General features: G+C 39.0%; 1 protein-coding gene across 4 annotated transcripts in view; it reads left to right on the top strand.

Annotated features, from left to right (window-relative positions):
* The window catches only part of FARP1 (FERM, ARH/RhoGEF and pleckstrin domain protein 1), a 243,091-nt gene that overhangs the window by 160,152 nt on the left and 58,239 nt on the right, over positions 1–24,700 (top strand). For all 4 annotated transcript variants that reach the window (XM_060769525.2, XM_060769523.2, XM_060769526.2 and 1 more), the window contains exons 5-11: positions 4,368–4,446; positions 5,766–5,863; positions 9,437–9,551; positions 10,661–10,808; positions 13,504–13,599; positions 16,416–16,579; positions 22,147–22,215. In XM_060769525.2, the coding sequence (XP_060625508.2) occupies positions 4,368–4,446; positions 5,766–5,863; positions 9,437–9,551; positions 10,661–10,808; positions 13,504–13,599; positions 16,416–16,579; positions 22,147–22,215 (769 nt within the window). The remainder of the gene's footprint in view (positions 1–4,367; positions 4,447–5,765; positions 5,864–9,436; positions 9,552–10,660; positions 10,809–13,503; positions 13,600–16,415; positions 16,580–22,146; positions 22,216–24,700) is intronic.

Genomic DNA, 24,700 nt, shown 5'->3' with positions numbered 1-24,700 from the left:
GTAGGTTATCCCATCAGAGAAAAGGCTATTCTAATTCCACTACTACTCCACCAGTAAATTACCAATAGTGAAAAAAAGGTTTTTTTGTTTCTTTTTTTCTAGAAGGTGTCTTCAATTTTCCTTCCAAAATACTGAATTTCAGGATACTACCATTTCATAATATATACTGTAACTTTTCTCATACTGCGAAATGAGCTTTTTCTTGCAATTTCAGATTAATCCAGACTTAAATTGCTACTAAGGGTTCAGGCTACATAGGCTTTATAGCAGTGTTTCCCAACTTTTTTTCGACCAGAGACCACTTTGACCAGGGACAACTCTCCAACATTAATACCAAAATGGTTAGGTAAAGGTAAAGGTAAAGGTTTCCCCTTGAGATTAAGTCTAGTTGTATCCGACTCAGCTGAGTGGTGCTCATCTCAGTTTCAAAGCTGAAGAGTCGGCGTTGTCTGTAGACACCTCCAAGGTCATGTTTTTAATTAGTTTTTAATGGTTTTATATGATTTTGATTATGTAATATTAAATGTTTTAATTGATATGTATGTATGTATGTATGTATGTATGTTGTGGCATCTAATTGTTGCCTTTGGGCTGAAAAAGAGTGGGATAAAAATGCTGTAAATGAATAAATAAATAATGACTTCATGGCGCCACCACCAAAAGGGTTATGAATCAGTTTTTGGTCAAATTTAGATTCATTTTGGTTATTTGGGGTGCTGATTCAGAGAATTGCATAGGATAGACCACATCAGCTCTAGTTTCTGACACAGAACATATGCCACCCATGCTGCCTGCCTCCCTGATGCCTGCATTGTTGGGTGCATTGCATTTGAGGGCAAATGCATTTTATGTACTAGTCACTTTCAAAATTCAGGTGCTCATTGCTTTTTATGGTGCATTATACTCAAGTAATAATTCTCATAATTGTGGAAATAAGTTTCTGCAGCCTTATCTTTGGCATTGGCTGCTAGCATTGGTGTTGAGGCAGAGATAAGGCGCCTAGAACCTTTGAGATAACTTTGGGTAATAGGTAGTGTGTGTTGCAAATCCTCACTGAACTCAGTGAAGCTTATATGTGTATGAATTGGTTCATCTGCTTCCTGCAAGACATGGTAAAACAAGAGCATATGTCAAGTTGATAGAATAATATCCTTCCTGCCCTCCAAACATTTAGCCTGTAATTAGATTTACTTGTCAGTGGAGCAAATGTTTTTCTCTTGCTTCTGTTTAAGAGTCCAGCTTAGGGCATTTTGGAAAACAGAATATTATCATACTGCTGAGTTAAAATGAATGTTAATTGAATTTAGAAATAAAATCTAGTGAAAAATATTGATAGTCAAAATCAAACTCATTGGTGTCAGGGTAAAGTTCCATTTGAGAGAGACATAGCTATAAGAATATAATTGTCTGAATGATTTTACTGAGAAGGGGTTAGTGGAGTCACCAACAATGTGAGAATTTAAATCCAGTAACATGCACATCATTGATGTTGCTCTGTAGAGAACGGAAATGTTAGGAAAACCTAGCAGCCTTATTGTTGTGGTTTATTTCCCTTAATATAAGATAGATGTGCATTTACATACTAAGTTCTCTGAAGAGAATGCCTCCCTTTCCAGATGGTTTCATGTCTGAATACAGTCTTCCATATCATAGTGACCTCTCTGTCACTCTCCTTGTGGCAATAACCACATGAAACAGACAGAGCAGGTAATGGATGCAAAAGTGATTTAGTTCTATTGGCCCAGTGTTTTGGCCTGCAGAAGAGAAGACTGAGAAGAGACATAATATCCATGTATAAATATGTGAGGGGAAGTGATAGGGAGGCAGGAGCAGGCTTGGACTAGGACACAGAACAATGGCTTCAAACTACAGGAAAGGAGATTCCACCTGAACATTAGGAAGAACGTCCTAACTGTGAGAGCTGTTCAGCAGTGGAACTCTCTGCCCAGGAGTGTGGTGGAGGCTCCTTCTTTGGACGCTTTTAAACAGAGGCTGGATGGCCATTTGTTGGGGGTGATTTGAATGCAATTTTCCTGCTTTTTGGCAGGGGATTGGACTGGATGGCCCACGAGATCTCTTCCAACTCTATAATTCTGTGATTCTATGTTGATAAAACATTTAAGATCTGAATGGCTCTTAGAAGGAATAAGAACAACATTTGCCCTTATCAGGAGATTGTTAGTTTTCAGATATCCAAAATGCTGCTATTGGAATAGTAAGTATAGAGGAATCTTACAAAAGTGAGAGTGTTGTGAACGCCCATCATCTATTATGAACACACAAAAATGATGGTTTTATAGATTCCTTAATGAAAGTATGTATTTGCAAACTATAACTTCAACTACACTTTTCTTCCCTTTGCTGCACTGCTTCAAGCTGTATGTGCAAAGTTTAGAGAAATTATTTTTTTTTGGAAATACAATTGGCTCTCCATATTCATGAGTTGCACTTTTGTGTATCTGGTTATTTATGGGTTTGATTAATACAATGTGTTCTCTTTAGGACTCAATGGGTCTTCCAGTGTAACTCTGTGATCAACTTCTGCCATGGAGTTGTACTGAAGGACCTATAGAGACCTATACATAACACTTTTCTAGGCATTTGTAGATCCTTCAGTATCATATTTTGGTCAGCCTCCAGCAGAAGTTGAACTAGAGGACCTAAAGATTCTTAGAAAGTGTTCTCTAAGATAAAAATAGTGCCTTTTTATTGGGTTGCTATGAGGTTTTTTTGGGCTGTATGGCCCTGTTCCAGTAGCATTATCTCTTGACGTTTGCTACTAGAACAGGGCCATACAGTCTGAAAAACTCACAGCAACCCAGTGATTCCAGCCATGAAAGCCTTCAACAACACGTGCTTTTTTTTTCTCTTGGGGGCACTGCACTTCAGTGGCTCAGTTCCTTTCTTGAGGGCCGTACCCAGTCAGTGAATCTAGGGGATACCTGCTCGGACCCCTGGCCATTGACCTGTGTGGTCCCGCAAGGTTCCATCATTTCCCCTATGCTATTCAACATCTACATGAACCTGCTGAGTGAGATCATCCAGAGTTTTGGAGTTTGGTGCCATCTCCATGCGGATGACACTCAACTCTATTACTCCTTTCCACCAGACTCCAAGGAGGCCCCTAGGAGGCCCCTTGACCAGTGCAAGCGGCTGTGATGGGCTGGATTAGGGCTAACAAGCTGAAACTTAATCCTGACAAAACAGTGGTCCGCCTGGCCAATCGTGGGATTGATTGGGGTATAGGGTGGCTACCTGTGCTTGATGGGGTCACGCTCCCTCTGAGGAAACAGGTCTGCAGCTTGGGGGTCCCACTGGACTCTGCTTTGACACTTGATGCTCAGGTGTCGGCGGTGGCTGGGAGGGCCTTTGCACAATTAAAGTTTGTGTGCCAGCTGTGCCCGTACCTCGTGAAATCTGATTTGGCCATGGTGGTCCATGCCCTAGTCACCTCTAGGTTGGATTACTGCAATGCACTCTACATGGGGTTCCCCTTGAAAATGGCCCGGAAACTACAGTTGGTCCAAAGATCTGCAGACAGACTACCTACAGAAGCTGGTTACAGGGAGCGATCTACTCCCCTTAACCAAATTATAATGCAACAAGGATCCCTGGGTTGAGATTGCCTTCTTCAGGATTTTGTCTTCTTTGTGAAAGTGGGTGGTTCACCATACATCCGTTATTAATGTTAATTATAATTTGGATAAGCATTAATATTTGGATAATACTTTGAACTGGACAGCAAGCATTATAATTTGGATAATATTTTGAATTGGACAGCAATTTGAACTATTTGGACTTTATTTGGACTGCATTTTGAAGACAGTTTACTTTTTCAAGGACTACGAGATAACCAAGTAGCACTCAGACTTATAATTTCTTTGTGTGGTTTATCTGCAGTGTATTTACATGGTTTATGTTAACATAGTTTTGTTTGGATAACAATTTGCAACTTGTATTTTTTTATCACCTATAAAGCCCTAAACAGTTTGGGACCTGCTTATCTTCGCAATCACATCTTCCCCTATGAACCAGTGCATACCTTGAGATCATCCGGAGAGGCACTGCTCTCCCTCCCTCCGCTGTCTCAAGCACGATTGGTGGGGATGAGGGAGAGGGCCCCCTGGCTCTGGAATTCCCTCCCTAGGGAGATCAGACAGGCACCGACCTTGTCCTCTTTCCAGAGTCAATTAAAAACCTGGATGTTCTGGTGCGCTTTTGATTAAGCAGTCCACCAGTAATTTTCAGCCATATTGCTTGATGGGGACCCACAGGTTGAGAACCACTGGTCTACAGTATTATCTGATCATATGCAAATGTTTAATTCAGAATGTTTAAGAGAGCTTTTCCTCTTTTCTCTTCCTCAGGACCTAAGCATGTCATTCTAAAATTTGTGGTGAAATTCTTTCCACCTGACCATGCCCAGCTACAAGAGGAATTAACAAGGTTAGTGCCACCCTCCATTGTCATGTGGATGTCATTAAGGGGACATGTACAAGACGTATCCATATGGAATTGCTACATTGGTTACAGAATAAAATAGATCATGGCAAAAAGGTGGAAGGGCGAATTAGATTCCAAACTCTGTTGGTTTAAAACTAATCCATGTCACTATTTCACAGGTCATTAAGCAAGACCATGCTGTCGTCGCCACATGACTTAATCCCCCTATAAAAATATAATGGTTTCCTTACTATATTTCACCCTTATTTTAACCTCCTCGTGTCTGTGTGATCTTTGCTACAGAATGTTGTTCAGTAGTATACATGCAAGTAGGCTCCTCCCATAATAGTTTGCTTGCTCTGTACATATTTCACTTCTTTTTCTTTTTTGAAAAGGCTCTTTTGTGACCACTAAATTTTTAATAATCAAAGTGTGTGATTATGTAAATTGAACATTATAGTTTTATTGCTATCAAATGTTCCTCGTATTTTCATAACAAGCACCAATGCTCCTTAATAATGTGTGTTTTGACCATGTGTAGCATCAAGCCAGTACTACGTGTTAATAATTTGCATTCTTGTCACTGCTATGCATTTCTTTATCCACACTGAATATCCACTCCTGGTTCCTCCTCCCACGTGATTTTCCACTACTTCAAATAATCTGCTGCTAAGTAAATTTACATATGAAGAGAAGCTGAGACAGGGTGGTGATAGTTAAGAGAATAAATGCAAATAGTAACCCTGTGAGCTTATATTCAGAGTCCCTTCAGCATATGTTAAAATGAGTTCGGAAATGAATGGAAGATAAGAGTGGGTAGTTCGTAGGCAGATTTCGGATATTTATATGACAGATATAGGCAACATCTCAAAGAAATAAAGGAAAATAGCAAATGGAAACTATCATATTTTCATTGCAAAATAATAAACCACCAAATGTGATGCTTTTAAGAATACATCCATCAGTTTCTTGTTTGCTCCCTCGCTCCCTCTGTCTTCCTTTGAGCAGAGAAAAGGTGAAAATTTCAGAGAAAATCTGACCACACAATGGAATTTTGTCCCATATTTCCAAATGATACTTTGAGATCCTAGCCCAGTATGCTGGGTGCTGAAAAAACTATAATGCTAGCACAAAGCTAACTTCTTAAGTGTGCATACTTCCAGGGGATACAAATCTCAGAAAACTTATTTCAATAACAGAAGATGGATCTCATCTTAATCCACAAGAAGATTCCCTGTCCAGAGAATGTGTTAACGAGTCAGGTGTACACATGTCAGCGACCCATGAAAATCTCATCCATTTTCCTTTTTGTGCCTCTTTAGGTACTTATTTGCACTTCAGGTAAAGCAGGATTTGGCACAAGGAAGACTAACCTGTAATGACACCAGTGCTGCTCTTCTAATCTCACATATTGTACAGTGTAAGTAAGGTTTATTTATCCCTACCCCTTTTGAAGAACACATTTGTACTTCAGTCCTAGAAAGAAATTGATTTTCAACTATTTATAAAATACTTTACAAAATGCAGCAATAAATGTGATACCGGAAGGGTTCTTCCCTCCCATTTCGTTCCTGCCTATGTTATATATATATTACATGACTGGGAAATCAGAGGAAACAAGTAAAGTGCTATGAGTTAAATTATTTATTATTTAGCTAGAATCTATTATTTTCGTTTGTTATGAAAAGAAAAATAGAAGGTAAAATTATTTCTGTGTAAAGTGTTAAAACTACCTCTGTGACCCAACCAAAAAGTTTTGGATCATTTTGATCTCATTTGTGAGACTCTCCTACAGTGCCACCATGCTGGTTGTACCATTCAAATCTTATAAAGTATGCCAGAAACTCTAGCTGTGCTGCAATTCAAACAGTTCTTATAGCTTTGAAACTGAAATAAAAAGGTGCCCAAGCACTTTAAAATCTGGGCTGGACAATGGTTGATAAAAATCACATTTGCAAGATTTTAAATAAACTAAAAATGATTCATCACCATGCCAAGGAATAAGCAAAGAAAAACTCAGATCTTGTTGGCACAGTGAAAAAACAAACAAACCAGACGTTTTCCCAGTGTTCCTTGCCCATGAGTCATATGTGTATATATAGTAGCATTTTGATTTTCAGTAAAATTGGATGCTTCTTAGTTAAATAAGAAAGAAAGTAGGATACAAGATTTAAAGCCAAAATGGTGTAAACATTTGTGATCAGATTATATTTGGATCTGATCCTCAATATCACATCTTTGAATACTTAAAACCACCATCATTTTAATATCATCATTATTTTCATAATCCCATAAAAGCACGGTTAAGTAAGGATTCTGCAGAGCTGTGGTCTGAAAATAACTTTCTCAAAGTCTGGCAAATGTGTGATGAAATGGCAGTGTGTGGCATAATATTCCCACCGAGAAATAGAGGATATTCAAATAACTCTGTTGTTTAGAACCTGAACCATCTGTAGTGATGTGATTATCGAAAAACATGTCTCTTCCCAGCAGTCTTCATTTAGAGTTTGTCAAGCCCTGTGCTCAGTCGAGGGACATAAAAGCCAGGTGTTCTGAATCACCAAGAACAGCCTCAGAATGGGTAAGGCAGGCAGGAGGAGCTATGACCTCCTCATAAGGAGGAGCTGTGACCTCAAAGTGAGATGCACTGACAGAAAATTGGGATCAACCAGTGGCGCATACGGAGTCTAAACAGGTTCTGTTTGGTGAAGGAGGTACCTCCCTGCTTTGTTCATGAGCCACTATTGACAACAATGTGCTTCATCAAATATATTTACTAAAATTTACAACCAACAGATCAATCCTTATCACTTAGTTGGCCAAAATTAGCAATACACCATCTATATGCCATCTATAAATAATGCTGGTGGCGTTACCTCTTGTCCAAAATACTTAGGACGAGAGTTTGGATTTTTTTTTTTTTTTGGATTTTTGGAATACCTAATTTTGCACATACATGCATAATGAGATATCTTGGGAGATGATACAAGTCTAAACACGAAATTCATATATGTTTCGTATGTACCTGATACACATAGCCTTAAAGTATTTTAATATACAGTAATTCCAATAGTTGTATGCATGAAACAAAGTTGGTGGAATCATTAGAAAGTAAGGGTGTCACTATCTTGGCCACTAGAAATCCAGATAAGGGATGTTCAAACTGTACCTGTACTATCAGTTAGCTGTAAATGATATATATGTTTCTCCACCTGCCCATGTTTAATATCTGTTGTTAATTTCTCTTTTTCTATGAATATCTGCAACACTAAAATCTAGTTGATTAGATGGAGGTCCAGTTTCAACATTCAGTTCTTGGAAAAATACATTAAACATGGGTACCATGTTGCAACAGCATTGTCCTTTATTTTGTCTGTCAAAATCATGCGGCTGTGAAATGTATCTAGGTTGCCTGAGTCACGAATAATACATATGAACACACATTTGGTGAAATGTATTTTTGTTTGAGGTAATTCATAGTCAAAATAGAGAATACTTTCTATTTTTTACTCTGGAGAAAAGACGGATACTCCAGTATTGGTGGGAGATGCTTTAAACACCCACCTCCCCAATCCTGATCAGTGGAACACCTGTGCTGCACTTTACATTACATAATAATGTTCCATGTTTTTGGGGACTGCTACTTTGCAATATACATTTCACACATGGGAGAGGCAGGAATCCTGGCATATTCATAATTTGCTCTATAGATTTTCAGTGTACTTATGCTGATATCTAGTCTAACACATTTTCTTTTCTGTGAAATGACAATTTCTCTACAAGTTATGAAAATCTATAGGCCCCCAGACCTACCCTTGATTTATACATGAGGTCAGCTTATACATGAGTATATACTGAATAGTAAGTCAAGAGGAGAAAGAGAGGGAGATGATATCATCATGTAATTTCATGACTGAATGAGGATATGAGTTTCATAGTCCAGGTTGAGGTTTTTCCAGATCCCACTCTTAACCACTACACTGTACTACACTACACTACACTACACTACATTGAGATCTATTACAACATACCACATTGTCAGTCACTTAATTTGTTATCATAGGTTTATACCAACAATATTATACATTGATAATGAAAACCAGTGCAGATCCCACTCTTAACCACTACACTACACTACACTGTGTTCTGTTACAACACACCACATTGTCAGTCACTTAATTTGGTATCGTAGGTTTATAGCAAGAATATTATACATTGATAAAGGAAAGCCAGTGACTTCTGTATTGCATTAAGACTCTGGGAGACCAGGCTGCATCTACACTGTAGAATTAATGCAGTTTGAGATCACTCTTACTGACATGGTTCAATGCCTTGGAATCTTGGGAATTGAAACCTTTAAGCTTCTCTGCCAAATAGTGCTAGTGTCTCACCAAACTACAAATCCCAGATTCCATAGCATTCAACCATGGCAATTAGAGTAGTTTCAAACTGCATTAATTCTGCAGTATAGATGCACCCTATGTTAGCAAGGGCTGGTTGTACATGTTGCTGAAACCTTTGTACATCTCACCATTATGGCAAATTTTATGTGATGGATGGGGAATGTTTGGCTCTTCAGATGTTTTTAGAATCCTATTCATCCTATTTAGAATCATCAGCTCTAGCTCACGATGCCAATTAAGATAGCAGATGGGAAACCCATATCTCCTTCAGAGGTTGGTTAAAAGCAAAGCATAAGAGCAGTTTTACCATTTAACATCAGACGTTCTAGTCCTATATCCAGCCTCCATGCTTCATGTGAAATGTCCAGGTCATGAATAAAGTGTGCTTCTCATTAGCACCTTCCAGAAGTTTTAGTCTTTTAGTGCCCTCTGAGAATAAGAATCCAGACAGCTTAGAAGTGTATCCAGTAGAACTCAGAAAAGGCTGTGGGTAATAAATATGTATAGGAATAAGATGCTCAATATGTTTCAGTGGAACTTCAATGTGTCCCCTGCATCTAAACCTGCACACCTTTTCTCCCCGTCCCTAGCTGAGATTGGGGATTTTGATGAAACCGTTGATCGGGAACATTTAGCGAAAAACAAGTATATACCTCAGCAAGAAGCATTAGAAGACAAAATCATGGAATTTCATCGTAATCATATGTAAGTATTACTGTTTCGATGCCAGTGATATTCTCAGTTCTGTATAGAATATTAAACAGATTTTTTTTTTGTCCAGAGGGATATGTCCTTTTTGCATTAAAAGATTAGAAGGAATGGAAAAGGCAGGGCTTGATACATGAGGTAGAAAAAGAGGGGGCTAACTCTGCAATGTAGAGATACCAGTATCGTCTTACAGATACAGCCTTAGTAGAAGGCTACAGCATTACAAGCAGGGAATAAGAACATGGTAGAGTTTCTGAAACCCATTGGTTTACTTGTTTTTGTTTCTTTTCCACAATATCCCCCCACCCCATTTTCAACTACTTATATATCAGAATCTGACAAGCTATTGTGAACCCATTACTAAAGCTAATAACATGTTAATTTATAATTTTTAAAAAATATTATTCTGGCATTGGATGAATAGGGAGAACATTTTGCGAGTTGGAGATGGTTTTCAGTTGTGAGGTAACTGTGCCTCCAGTTCCTTTTATAACCATCGTTTGAATGCTTAGGATATAAATGGTTGCATTTGGGTTTTCCAATTGCTTGTGAGATATTATATAGCGTCTTGGGAGGTGCGGACTTTTAAAATGGTTATTCTAGGTTTTACAGAAGTTGTTACTGGTATTGTTGCTAGGACCTGTTTTACACTGAGTAGTAAATCAGGAGTTCCTGGTGGAACAGTGGGTTAAACTGTTAAGCTGCTGAACTTGCTGACTGAAAGGTCGGCGATTCGAATCTGGGGAGTGGACTGATTTCCTGCTGTTAACCCCAGCTTCTGCCAACCTTCCAGTTCAAAAACATTCAAATGTGAGTAGATCAGTAGGTAAATCTCCGGGGGCAAGATAACAGCTCTCCATGCAGTCATGCTGGCCACATGATTTTGGAGGTGTCTGCGGACAATGCTAGCTCATTGGCTTAGAAATTGAGATGAGCACCAACTCCCAGGGTTGGACACAATTATAGTTAATGTCAGGGAAAACCTTTACTTTTACCTAGTAAAATATTTGTATTTGAACAGAAAACAACATCTGCCTTGAAAGCTAACTCGTCATGATTCTTTAAACCTGCTTCTCCAAGTGTAAAACCCATTATCATTCTTTCAGTGGACAAACACCAGCAGAATCAGATTTCCAGCTACTCGAGATTGCCCGTCGCTTGGAAATGTATGGGATCCGCTTGCACCCAGCCAAGGACAGGGAAGGAACGAAGATCAACTTGACAGTTGCCCATACAGGCATCCTGGTGTTCCAGGTGTGTGAGTGGCTCTGTTTGTAAGTGGATCTAAATCACACACACCTTAGAAGTTGACTCAAAGTTTCTGCGTCAGGAGATCTGGCTACTAGACTCCTACCTGTAAAAAGACATGCCATGTTGTAGAGGTTTCATAGATATCTTCTTGGCCGATGTGGGCATATAGTTGAGAAACACAGGGCAACCTGGATATCCAATCCATCTGCATGGATACAACTAGGACTTTGTGGGAGCAGCGGTAGGTCAGTTGGAGCAATTGTACCAGGATTCCCACATACACATTGTAAAACTAAGCACCCAAAGAAGAAGAACAATCCTATTTAGCCTGGATGGGGAATTTCAATCAGCCTGTGGTTATATCTCGGTTTAAAAAAAAAACCTGCTGCCATTTGTCCAGGGGTTTGTTGACATGAATAATTGCTGTATCATTGACAAGTTGAGCAAAACGTTTAAATGTTTACATATAACCAGAACTTTTATTTTGCTATTGAAAATGCTTATGGTAGGTATCTTCTTTTTTATTTTGCTCAATTAGGCAAACATAATAAGTGTAATATTCACAGATTGTGTGTGAAAATTATTATTATTAGGTTCTTGTGGGTTTTTTCGGGCTATAGAGCCATGTTCTAGAGGCATTTCTCCTGACGTTTCGCCTGCATCTATGGCAAGCATCCTCAGAGGTGTGAGGTCTGTTGGAATTAGGACAATGGGTTTATATATCTGTGGAATGGCTGGGGTGGGGCAAGGAGCTCTTCCCTGCTGCAGTTAGGTGTGAATGTTTAGCTGATCACCTTCATTAGCATTTGAAGGCCTGCCTGAGCCTGGGAAGATCTGTTGCTGGGAGGTGTTAATCTGTGCCTGGTTTTTTCCTCTCTGTTGTTTAGCTGTTATAATTTTAGAGTTTTTTAATACTGGTAGCCAGATTTTGTTCATTTTCATGGTCTCTTCCTTTCTGTTGAAATTGTCCACATGCTTGTGGATTTCAATGGCTTCTCTGTGTAGTCTGACATGGTGGTTGTTGGTGTGGTCCAGCATTTCTGTGTTCTCAAATAATATGCTGTGTCCAGGCTGGTTCATCAGGTGCTCTGCTATGGCTGACTTCTCTGGTTGAAGTAGTCTGCAGTGCCTTTCATGTTCCTTGATGCGTGTCTGGGCGCTGCGTTTGGTGGTCCCTATGTAGACTTGTCCACAGCTGCATGGTATACGGTAGACTCCTGCAGAGGCGAGAGGATCCCTCTTGTCCTTTGCTGAACGTAGCATTTGTTGGATTTTCTTGGTGGGTTTGTAGATTGTTTGTATGTTGTGTTTCCTCATCAGCTTCCCTATGCGATCAGTGGTTCCCCTGATGTATGGCAGGAACACTTTTCCTCTGGGTGGATCTTCATCTTTACTCTCGTGGAGAAGAAGAACTCAACAGGTTCCTGGACCATCTTAACAGCATCCACCCAAACATCCAGTTCACCATGGAAAAAGAAAATGAAGGAAGACTGCCTTTTCTAGATGTCCTAGTCATCCGCAAACCAGATCAACAATTGGGTCACACCGTCTACAGAAAACCCACACACACAGATAGATATCTACATAAAAACTCCAACCATCACCCAAGTCAAAAAAGAAGCACCATTAAAGCCTTGGCAGACCGTGCAAAAAGAATCTGCGAACCCCACCTCCTCCAAGATGAACTGAACCACCTCAACTGGGCTCTCCAGGCCAATGGATACTCCACCTCAGACATCAGAAGAGCTGCAAGACCAAGAACAAGCCACGAGAGTAAAGATGAAGATCCACCCAGAGGAAAAGTGTTCCTGCCATACATCAGGGGAACCACTGATCGCATAGGGAAGCTGATGAGGAAACACAACATACAAACAATCTACAAACTCACCAAGAAAATCCAACAAATGCTACGTTCAGCAAAGGACAAGAGGGATCCTCTCGCCTCTGCAGGAGTCTACCGTATACCATGCAGCTGTGGACAAGTCTACATAGGGACCACCAAACGCAGCGCCCAGACACGCATCAAGGAACATGAAAGGCACTGCAAACTACTTCAACCAGAGAAGTCAGCCATAGCAGAGCACCTGATGAACCAGCCTGGACACAGCATATTATTTGAGAACACAGAAATGCTGGACCACACCAACAACCACCATGTCAGACTACACAGAGAAGCCATTGAAATCCACAAGCATGTGGACAATTTCAACAGAAAGGAAGAGACCATGAAAATGAACAAAATCTGGCTACCAGTATTAAAAAACTCTAAAATTATAACAGCTAAACAACAGAGAGGAAAAAACCAGGCACAGATTAACACCTCCCAGCAACAGATCTTCCCAGGCTCAGGCAGGCCTTCAAATGCTAATGAAGGTGATAAGCTAAACATTCACACCTAACTGCAGCAGGGAAGAGCTCCTTGCCCCACCCCAGCCATTCCACAGATATATAAACCCATTGTCCTAATTCCAACAGACCTCACACCTCTGAGGATGCTTGCCATAGATGCAGGCGAAACGTCAGGAGAAATGCCTCTAGAACATGGCTCTATAGCCCGAAAAAACCCACAAGAACCTAGTGATTCCAGCCATGAAAGCCTTCGACAATACATTATTATTATTATTTTGTACAAGTGAATTTTACAAATGAGTACCTTTTGAAACAAAATATTTATACGTTTTCCTTTCATCACCCTTAGGGTCACACCAAGATCAATGCCTTCAACTGGGCAAAAGTTCGAAAACTGAGCTTTAAGAGGAAGCGTTTTCTTATTAAGCTGCGACCAGATGTAAATGTAAGTTCCTTTAATGGAAAAACACACTGCTGCTCAGATATTCAATATAATTTGTTTAATTTCTCTGCATTTTTACCTCATTCTTCACAAGAAAGGGTGCCTTAACATATTAAAAACAGCCAATTGAAAAAATGGTCAGCTATCACAATATGTCATAAATCAGAAGTTTTAAAAATCAATTCGTGGTTATATTTAGAAAACCTTATACAACAGAGTAGCTTTTCGCACAGGTGTTTTGCTCAATCAAATTATTTGGAAAACATCCTGAAGTGTGAAAATACATTGGAAAAATTTACAAAAGCTCACAATATCTTCAGCAGCCAAGAGGAACTATTTGAAATTCTTCATTTTTTCTATATGGGAACAAAATAAACAAAGATTTACATACATGCTGCTTGCTGCCTCTCTTTGAAGATGATTTTGGGTCCTCCTGTAATATCAGTCTCCATCAGGTTTGTCTTTTAAGTAAATCTGTCAGCATGAGTGCCTTTTACAAAGCATTACACTTTACCAATCCACCAGAGGAATGATTAAAGAGAAAGTTTTGAAACTGTTTAAGGAATGATGAAAATGGCAGTGAGGAAAAGGAGGGAGCAAAGACAGGAAGGTGAAATAAGCTGATATCATAAATTTACTGTAGAAAACGTTTAGCAGAGGCTTTTCATTTCAATGTCTCTCATACTGCATGAAGAGAACACAATAGACAGTCCTGGATATGGTTTTGAATTGCTTTTAATTAACAGGCAATCCCTGACTTACATCTCAGTTATAAATGACTCATAGTTGAGAACAGGGGTGAGACAACAGGAAGTGAAAGAAGTCTACCCCTCAGAAAGGAAATCAACTCCTGAAAGTGGTATATAAATAAATATGGTAAATTTCATGGAAAGAGTGATTGACTGATAAAGCTTATCACCAATCCTTGTTTCTACAGCAAGCCAGGTTTTTCAAAAAAAACAACAACAACAACAATTATCACAGGGACAGAAAGTGAAGTAAAATCTTCTGAACAGGGGCACAGATAACAAAACAAAGACCTTCCCTATGCTTTCCAAAGATAAATATACTGGGGTCTCTCTCTCTCTGTGTTTGTGTATGGCTGGAGTTACACTTTTAAGAAGTACCAGTTGTGACTTACATACAAATTCAACTTAAGAACAAACCTACAGAACCTATCTTGTCCGTAACTTGGGGACTGCTTGTAATTAGTAACTTCATTATTTAATAACTATTTCCTATTTTATTGATGATGTAATTAAACTGGACCTGGATGATTATGACAGTAAAGATGCAATCACTACCACCACTGCCCTATCCTGAATAACATTTGCTTTAGGACAAGTTCTCACTAAACTCCTAAGACTATGTTTTGGAAGTACTATTTCAGATTACGAGTGAGGTCTTGCATAATTGGCTACTACCACCATTTAAAACATATCTGCATAAAAAACCCTAAATATCAGGCCAAGGCTAGATTAAAACATTAACATGTTCTCTTTTCTATAAAGAAAATGTTTCAGTCATATGAACCATACACAGTCTGAAATGGAGTAGCTCAGAAATTGCTTTGTTAGGAAGTACACTTTTAAATCCCTTCTTCCTCATTAGTGTTGTCAGGTTTTCAAAATAGTAATAAAAAGCAGACAAAATACATGACATGCGGGGTTGACAATCAGGAAGAAGCTATTAACAAATTTATGTTCAGCCTAAACTCTAAATGAAATAATTGATTTCAGTTAATTTAGCCTGCTGTTTCTCTGCAAAATTTACATATTATCCTCATTTATAAATTACATGATGCATATATTTTTATCTCTGTGAAGGGTCCACCCCACAATACAGCACATTTGGCATCTTATTTAGTCTGTACCAAAGGAAAAGCTTTCAGATTCTCAAATAAGCATCCCTTATTTGGGGGGAATGTTTCTAGAACATGGCCATATAGCCCGAAAAACCTACAACAACCCAGTGATTCCAGCCATGAAATCCTTTGACAATACATTAAGCATTCCTTATGGAAGTCCAATAAAGTCCTTATGGAAGTCCAATAAAGGGAAGGTTTTCCAGACCTGAAGTAAGGGACAACTCATAGAAGAAGAAATACCTGGCTACCCTATTCCTTTTCACTGCTCATGTTCATCCATAACTATGGTGGAAACCACAATTCAGAAATATCTGGAAAGCCACACATTTGTTACCTTATTTTTTAATATAAAGGTTTGATACTCAAGTAGATATTTCCAGTCATCCTTCATAACTTACCAAGCTCTTACCTTTCCAAAAATATTGCCTGTCATCTCTCCCGTAACATTCTAGAAAACAAATGTCAAGGGTTTGACATCAAACCCGATTAAAGTGTTTAGGGAAGATGAAATAGGTCAGTAACAGAAATGATTAAGCACTGCTTTAGGAAACAGACATAGCCATGATGACATAGTTGAAAGGCTTCATATGAGATATTCCCTTTACAATGATGTATTATGGAAGTTGCCGCCCAACATGTGTTCTTGATTTACAGACTAAAGAATAAAGTGAGTCATTCAGCCTTTCAGTAGGCTCCTTCTTTTTCTTCCTGGATGCCACACAATTTAGAAAAATGATTGAAGAACAACATAGATTCACAGACTGTTTCATTCTTAGAATAAATAATTATAGAAGACCTGTATTTGAACTTCGTTGTTTCTTTGTAAATTAAGGTGCCGCTTTTTCTATGGACGTTGTGCCCACAAGAGTGTCCATCTTTCCACTGTATCGAACTGTAATCTTTATTTTCCTTTGTAATTCAGACATTTAGCCCCAACTCTCCTCTTTTTCAGAGTAATTTTCAGGACACGCTAGAATTCTTGATGGCCAGTCGAGATTTTTGCAAGGCCTTTTGGAAGATCTGTGTTGAACACCACGCCTTCTTCAGACTATTTGAGGAACCCAAACCAAAGCCTAAACCTGTTCTGTTTACCAGAGGATCATCCTTTAGGTTCAGGTGCGTTATAGTTCACTTCACTATAATAGGTGATACTAACTGTGATACCTAGATATTTACTCATGTTCAACTTGAAGTACTATCATAATGCTGTTGCTTCAACAACTACTAGTTAGTTGCAGAAACATAACAAAAGGGCATTTAACATTCATTTTGAGTTGCAGGGCTCTTCCACACAGCATACGACCCAGAATATCAAGGCAGAAAATCCCACAATATCTGCTTTGAACTGCTTCCACATTACCATATATTTGAGTTCAAAGCAGATAATGTGGGATTTTATTCAGCTGTGTGGAAGGGGCCTTAGAAGTACCATCATGGTTTCTGCCTTACTAAATAAAGCTACATGCAGACACATAACTAAGGCCTTTCTTTTCTCATTATTTAGGGTTCATTGATATGCAAGATGCAAAATAATGACAACTTTCAAGAGGTTTTGGAAATGGAACTAGTAGCTGAAAGTGACATTATTTTCCCTACTTTTCTCTATTTCAAAGTCAGGGGATCATGTGGCCACAAAAGCTACCATTTTGGTCCCAGACTCCTCAACACCAACACCAAAACAATTTGTCACCCATAAACACCAGACATGATTCTGGCCTTTAAAAGATGTGCTGATGAAGCCCTCCTGCACCTTATTTTTGTTCTTTTAGTTCCTTCCTACTGGTTTCCCCTGAGATGAGCAAGGGTGCCCCTTGGTGGAGAGAATGGGGTATGTGTGGCCCTCTGCATGGCTGCCCACATCTGCTCTGTTTGCTTTGTTAATTTCATCCCATCAAAATGCCTCAGATGTTTCTGAAGGCCTTCAGGATTCGTTCTAAAAATACATGTAGGGGATTGCCTCCAAAATGTATGTGTTCAATTAAACGGCCCTACTCATTCTATGAAGTCTGAGGTCCAGTTCCAAAGCAAATGGTCAGTTTTAGTGCCTCAGAAATATGACTATGATGTTTTCCAATTTTCATCACTGGAATGCGAATTTGGTCACATTTATGACAGCATTTAGGAGTGCCAAATAAAATGAAAACCAAGGAAGGTAACACCATGATTTTAAAAAAATGTGATTAAAAAAAATAAATTGCCAACTATATAAAGTTCCAATATAAAGTCTCGTTTAGCTATAGAATATAATTAATGGAATATTGAATTGTCACTTACTCACCATCTAAAACCGAATGCTTTCTTATACAATAAAATGTTTTGTGAATACAATATATATCTTGTGATAAGGTATAGATATGGTATATTATATTTTATTAGACTTTCCCGGCCTTAGAATAGGGAGCAAAGCATTGCTTATTATAAGAAGAATCTGAAACTAATCTTTTTTTATTTGAGATGGTAAATTAAATAAGTTTTTTTCAGTAATAACATTAAGGAAGACACAATATGAAGAACAACCATGCCTCCAATTTAAAAATTGATATAAATGTGTTTTTTAAAGAATCTTTCTCTTAAGTTTATGTAATAGTGAAATGAAAAGCTATTATCTGTAAAAATTAGCATGCATTCAACTCTTAGTGTATTTGTTTATTGAATTTATACTCTGTCATTGACAGTTTCCAACTTGAGTGGTGGGAAGTGAAATTTGGTTGGGATTTAAATCTGTTTATATGCCCTGTATTTTAGGAATGAATGTTTATGTTTTATGGATTTATTACAAATTATCCATGTTCTAGATAAAAGGCAAGATAGCAGCTAAAATTAAATACTAAATTGACACTTCCCTGTGCCTGTTCTGTTGTCTCAGCTTTGTGGCGCAACCCCCTATATCGGTTTCCTTTTTCCTGCCTCTATTTGCAACTTGCCTTGTATGTGATGCTTCCTCAGCATACTGATCTCTTCACGCTTATATTTGGGATAGCTGAGGATGCAGTTTCCCAAGCATGTAATTTGTGGTAGCCATTTGTGCTGATCTGTACACTTTTCGCTTAATATCCTGGAAATTATTCAGTCTCATAATAAAAGTTTGCCTTGGGCATCTTTAACAAGTGAAGGGCCATTTCATTGACTGTTGGATACTTTGAAGTCTAAGAAAAGTGTTTCTGGGCTCAGGGTGGTCTTTTGCTTTAAAATGCCATATAGGCGTGGTATCACCAGTATATTTTCCATAGAGAATCTCCCACTTCCTTGCAAATCCAGTTATCCAATGTGCATCAGGATGAAAAAAATCAATCCCAAATCTGTCCCTGAGAGAGCTGTGGGTTTTTTTTTGGGGGGGGGGGGGGGTACCATTAGAATTTTATCATATTGAGGGCTTGCAATAGAGCTAGGAATGTGATTAAGGTTTGTAATCCCTTGTCAGGAACGGGGCATGTTACTTTAGCTGGTAATCTAAGTACCCCAGTGGCCAAAAAACAAAATAATAATAATAATTTATTTATTTATTTATTTATTTATTTATTTATTTATTTATTTATTTATTTATGTCAGAAGTGAGTTGAGAATGCAGTTATACAATTGTAATGTATAGAAAACTTGATGTTATACTAAATTTACTTTGACCAGAAACTAGCCACTTCGAGTGCTTCTGGTATCACTGTAAGAATGTCCTCCATTGTGCATGTGACGTGGCTCAGACTGCATTGTAGCAGGTGGTGTGTGGTTTGCTCTTCTCCTCACTTGCATGTCGTGAACTCCACTTGGTTTCTTAAGATTGACTCTGCATCTTGTGGTGCCAGAGCGCAGTCTGTTTAGCACCTTCCAGGTCACCCAGTCTTCTGTGTTCGCAGGGGGGGGGGGGGGGAGTTTTTCATCTAATATCACCTACACATTGAGGCTCTGGGATTTAACCTGCCACTTCTGGACTCTCGCTTGCTGAAGTGATCCTGCAGATCTTAGGAAGTTATTTCTTGATTTAAGGCATTGGCTTGCTGGCTTATATCCAAACAGAGGATGGGCTGGAGATTTCAATTTCTTGGTCCTTTCATTATAGGCTGCTACTTCCCAATGGATGTCAGGTGGTGCAATACTGGTTAAACAATATAATTTCTTCAGTGATGTAGTATGTAGACATCCTGTGATAATGTGGAATGTCTCATTAAGAACCACATCCACTGTTTTAATGTGGTGAGATGTATTCATCATCCACACTGGGCATGCGTACTCAGCAGCAAAGTAGAAAGTACAAGGGCAGATGTCTTCACTTTGTCTGGTTGTGCCAGTCAGCTTTCGTATGATATTGTTTCTAGCACCCACTTTTTGCTTGATACTCAAGCAGTGTTTCTATAAGTCAGAGCACGGTCCAGAGTAACTCCCAGGTACTTCGGTGTGCTTCACTGCTCCAGTGAGATTCCTTCCCAGGTAATCCTCAGAGCTCAAATTGCTTGTCTGTTCTTAAGATGAAAAGCACACATCTGCATTTTAGAGGGATTGGGAATCAGCTAGTTTTCCCTTTAATAGTCAGTAAGAGCACCTAAAGCTTCGGAGAGCTTCTGTTCAACCATTTCAAAGTTCCCTTCTTGAGCGATGATGGCACGATTGTCAGCATAGATGAAACTCTCTGTCAATAATATAAGAATATTTTATTTATAGGCTGCCCTATCTCCCCGTGGGAACTTAGGGCAGCTTCCAGACAAAAAAAGCAAACATTTAATGCCAAAACAAAAACCGCAACATATTTTCTAGGATAATATTGTCTCAAGTATTTTTTTTTCAATGACCTCATTTATACATTGAGGGCAGGTTTTAGGTCCAAAAAAATGGCATAGAAGGAACATATTTAGGAAGAGCTAAAGAGAAGAAGACAATATGTTTAACTGAAGGTCTACAATGGGATGGGGGAGGAAAATTGCATTGCTGATCTTAAAATGTCTACATCTATACTGATACAGATAGGGAAAAGAATATAAATAGACAAAAAGAATGAGTATGTGGCCTGAAAAAGGGAAAGAAGAGCAAGGAAAGCAACCTGCCTATATAAGGGACCCAGAGTGAAGGCAGTGACAAGAGGCAAGAAGTATCTGCGTCCCATTTCTCTTCCATTGCCCTAACCAGAGAAAGAAAAGCAGTCCTCCCATCTTTCCTCATTCCTTGTCTTCTTTTCAGCAGCAACTTGGGGAAACTTGAGGAATGCAACACATCCAGCATTTTAGACACTGGAGGTGGAGCAGGGAGACAGCAGCCATATTTAATAGGGACTTATTGTATACCCTTCAAATCTCTTGAGGCTTGCAGAGAGATTGCCAAACCTCTAGGGACTTATACAGTAATGTGTAATTAATTATTCTTTACTCATCATGAACATTGTTCCAGAGGAGTTCGTGGTGACACACCCCTCAGTATACTGAAACAACTGGCTAAAGAGCTATAAGCAATGACATAAGTAATGCAACTTCTTTCCTGGAACTTATCTTTTGTGTCATGTTACCTGTGTGTGAAAGAGTCCTCAATGATGATTTGATCTTTTAGATTCATACCCAGCAATGTATAGCCACAAAAGATTTGATGTTTGCAAAGCCTGTATTTGCTTTTAAGTACATTTGTAACCTTACAAGGGATTTGAATGATGAGAAAGAAGACTTCTTCTAATACTAAATTTCTATTTTTCTGCTCATAAGAGTGCCTGGACAGGCATCTTGATTACCAACTTTTATGCTCACTGTTTTAGATTATATTCATCTGTTACAATTTGGACCGTTTTAATGCATGGTCTGTCACAGCTTATGGCAACAAAACATATAATTCCATGAACACTGTAAAAGATGACAAGTGCAGTGATGAAATACTAATGCTATATATTCATAAAACTAGAGTGTATAGCGCAGACCATGTTGAATGCTGCTTGCCATTCATGCATTTTGACAGTGATCCAGTTTTAGCAGCTTCAGGCAGAATGAAAACAAAATGGCTTACTGAGTCCCTAGAGAGCCAGCACACATAGCCAAAGGGTAGCTTTCAGTTTGACAGACGACCAGTTGTGAATGCCTACTACAGCACAGTTAAGAGCTTAATGTCTTGGAAAGCATAAAGAACATTTTACCAATCTTATAAACTTTTGTGTGCAATTTTGAACCAAAGCAAAGGAAATAAGTCACATCAGTCTGCTGATTTTTGTATGTGTAGGTTAATTTGTTTACAGTTATGGTATAAAGGTACACATTCAGTGTTGTTGGGTACAAAAGAAATGAATGACAAAAAGAGAAGTAAGTGAGCGTTAGAGCATGTGTCATAGTTGTGAAGGGGATGTATCAAAATACTTTTCCCAGACATTCCCTTTCCACAGTGAGTGACCACCAAGCTTGTCTTTCATGATACGTTACCATGAAATGGAAATGGAAATGGACATTAGAACAGCACAGCGTTCTAATGTCATGTCCATTATGTAGACATACACATATATACTTACCAAATGACTTGACTCCATCAGAGGAACATTTTTGTGGGAATCCAATAGTGACTGTAACATTCACTCCAACACATTATGAGTTGTCTCCAGTAGCTGACAGTCATCTTGATACCAGACACCTCCATAGTAAAAACGTGTAGAATAAAAGAAAAATGCACTTTTATGTATTCTCTGTTTTGTTAATTTCAACTCTTTGATTTACTTGTTTCTTTCTTCCCAGTGGCCGAACTCAAAAGCAGGTTCTTGACTATGTTAAAGAAGGAGGACACAAGAAAGTGCAGTTTGAAAGGTTAGAGTGACATTATCATTTTAACCATTCTGTTTGTTTGCCTTTTCTTATGTCATTAGTATGCTTATTCAGCTCTCAGCCAATGACAGTTACAAGGTAATGGGGCAAAATTTTGTTTCCACGGTTTTTAAAAGGAAAGCAACAAGGTATACAGAGGAAAAAAACTACTTTATAGTCCTCTCTGCGCAGCCACTTCTTCCAGTTAGACACTGACATGTTTAAATAGCCTGGGAGAGTTATTGTTATTTATTCACTCACTCACTCACTTACTAATTAATTATATTGCCCTTTATTCTGTCTGTTGTCTTATATCACTATCTCACTGCTAACCAAATAACATTTTGCTAGCTCCTTTCTGCTGTCCACCAGAAGTATCTTAACATTTGCAACTGAGTTATGCCTAGGCTTGCCCTAGGAATATCTACATCTCTAGAAACCTATTCAGATTGTTTCTATGATTGTGAAAATGCAGCAAATCAGAGCATTATTTGGGCACTAAGAAATAGATTTGTCTCAGTGCCAAACCAGGAGGTCAGGACATGTCCCACAGCACAGCATTCTAATATCATGTCCATTATGTAGACATACACATATATACTTACCAAATATTCATGTATGACTGTCTGTAGAAGGGAGAATCAACTTTCACATGGCCATTTGCTGTAAGTGTAAACGCCTAGAACTGAAGAAGGTCTACATAATATGTTCACTATTTGGATAGCACAGGCCTACTTCCTTCTTGCATTAGAGGTAAATCAGGCCTGTATAAATTGGAAGTAGTCAGGGGTCAAAATTAAAATAGGTTAAACTTCTGTGGGCCATTCCTCCTCCCTTTCCCTCTGCACTCAATCTTGATTGGCTCCGCCCCTGTCTCTCTTCCCCCGCCCAGCCTTCACAGAATAAGGAGGCATGGCCTAACCTTCCCCTACCCCCCTCCTCCCAAATCTCCTCTACTGCAAAATTTATATGACACTTCTTGCAGGAAGCAGAGTGTGCTCAGGGGAACCAATGGGAGTAGCAGCATCTCCAGACCACTCAAAATCCTTTGAAGGGCTGCATGCAGCTCACAGACCATATATTGTACAGGTCTCCTTTATATTCTAAAAAAGTTTATGGAAGGGGAGCTGAATAACATTTCCCAATGAACACTTATCTTCTCTCCCCCTCCCCATTCAACGAAAACTTGCATGTACTTTTCAATTTGTCTCTACCTATTTAATACTATATTTCATTGATTCTAAGACACACACTAATTTCATGTGTTGATTCTAAGAAAAAAATTAGAACATGCCGATGAGTGAGGAGGGAAACCGAAAGGACATAGGAAGCAGTTACTATTCTGGTTTGCTGCCATCTTCCTATCTTCGCTCCACCTTAGTTTTTGTCTCACTGCCCAGCTTTCCTGGCCAGTCTACGGAAAGCCTCCCCAGCCCTGCACAGAATGCTCCTGCCCTGCCCCTGATTTGCTATTTGATAGACTTAAAAGGGGGCTATTGTTGCCTCTTGTGCCACCGCTTCCTGCTGCTGGTTAGTTGTGATCAACACGTGGCTTCTCTTCTCCAGGCTGTCACTGCCACTCTTTACTACTGCAATCGCCTTCCGCTCCAGGTGTGCCTTAGTATCGCACACCTGGATATTTAAAAAAAGAGGATCAGGAGCAGTAGCAGCTGAAAGAGTGAGAGGAAAACCAGCTGAGAGCAAGAGGCAGCCATCAAGAGTGGAGCGGAGAAATGAATTCTTTTGTGTCATGAATGTGAGGCAGTGACAGTGGAGAAGAGAAGCAATGGAGAGCCACCACCTCACACTCCTGGCACACTGGGCTTCTTTCTGTCTCCTCGTCTCATCGCTCCACTCTTGATGACTGCCTCTTGCTCCCCACCGGGTTCCCTTCCTTTTTCTCTCTCCTGGTCCTCTTTTTAAAACAAAACAAAACAAAACCTGTGAATCTTAAGATGCCATCTCTTCTAAGGTGCACTCCTTTTTTGAGCCTTGATTTTGGGGGTAGGGAAGGGCATCTTAGAAACACAGGATTTTTTTTATTCCTTCCTTTGTTCCTTTTTCTCACCCCTTCCCACCCCACAAAGAAATCCACATGCAAATGCATTTCAATTTGTCTCAACTTACTTAATGACAATTTTTATTTCCTTTAAAAATGAACCAAGAGAGACAGCAAATTTATCCCACTAATTGGCACAACGGATGAATGGAAGCAAAGTGTCTTTAACAATAGAAGGCTGGATTCCAGTGTGCTCTTGCCAAATGTCTTTCCAAACTCATCTGAGACAGGGCGAGTTCAATGTTTTTGCTAAACTTTGTAATGACTCTAGCAACAGGTTTGTGTTTTGAATCATTTTTGGAGTCACGGGATCACTTCTGCAGTAATTTTTTTCCTTCTATGAGAGTTTATATAACACATGCTTTCTCTGAAGTATCACATAACTAACTATATTGAATAAGAAGAAATCTATTTTGAGGATGACATCTT

Source organism: Anolis sagrei, chromosome 3, assembly GCF_037176765.1.
Source record: "Anolis sagrei isolate rAnoSag1 chromosome 3, rAnoSag1.mat, whole genome shotgun sequence".
Taxonomy (NCBI): Eukaryota; Metazoa; Chordata; class Lepidosauria; order Squamata; family Dactyloidae; genus Anolis; species Anolis sagrei.
Note: the sequence above shows the minus strand (reverse complement) of the source record. Positions and strands in the feature narration are given on the sequence as shown.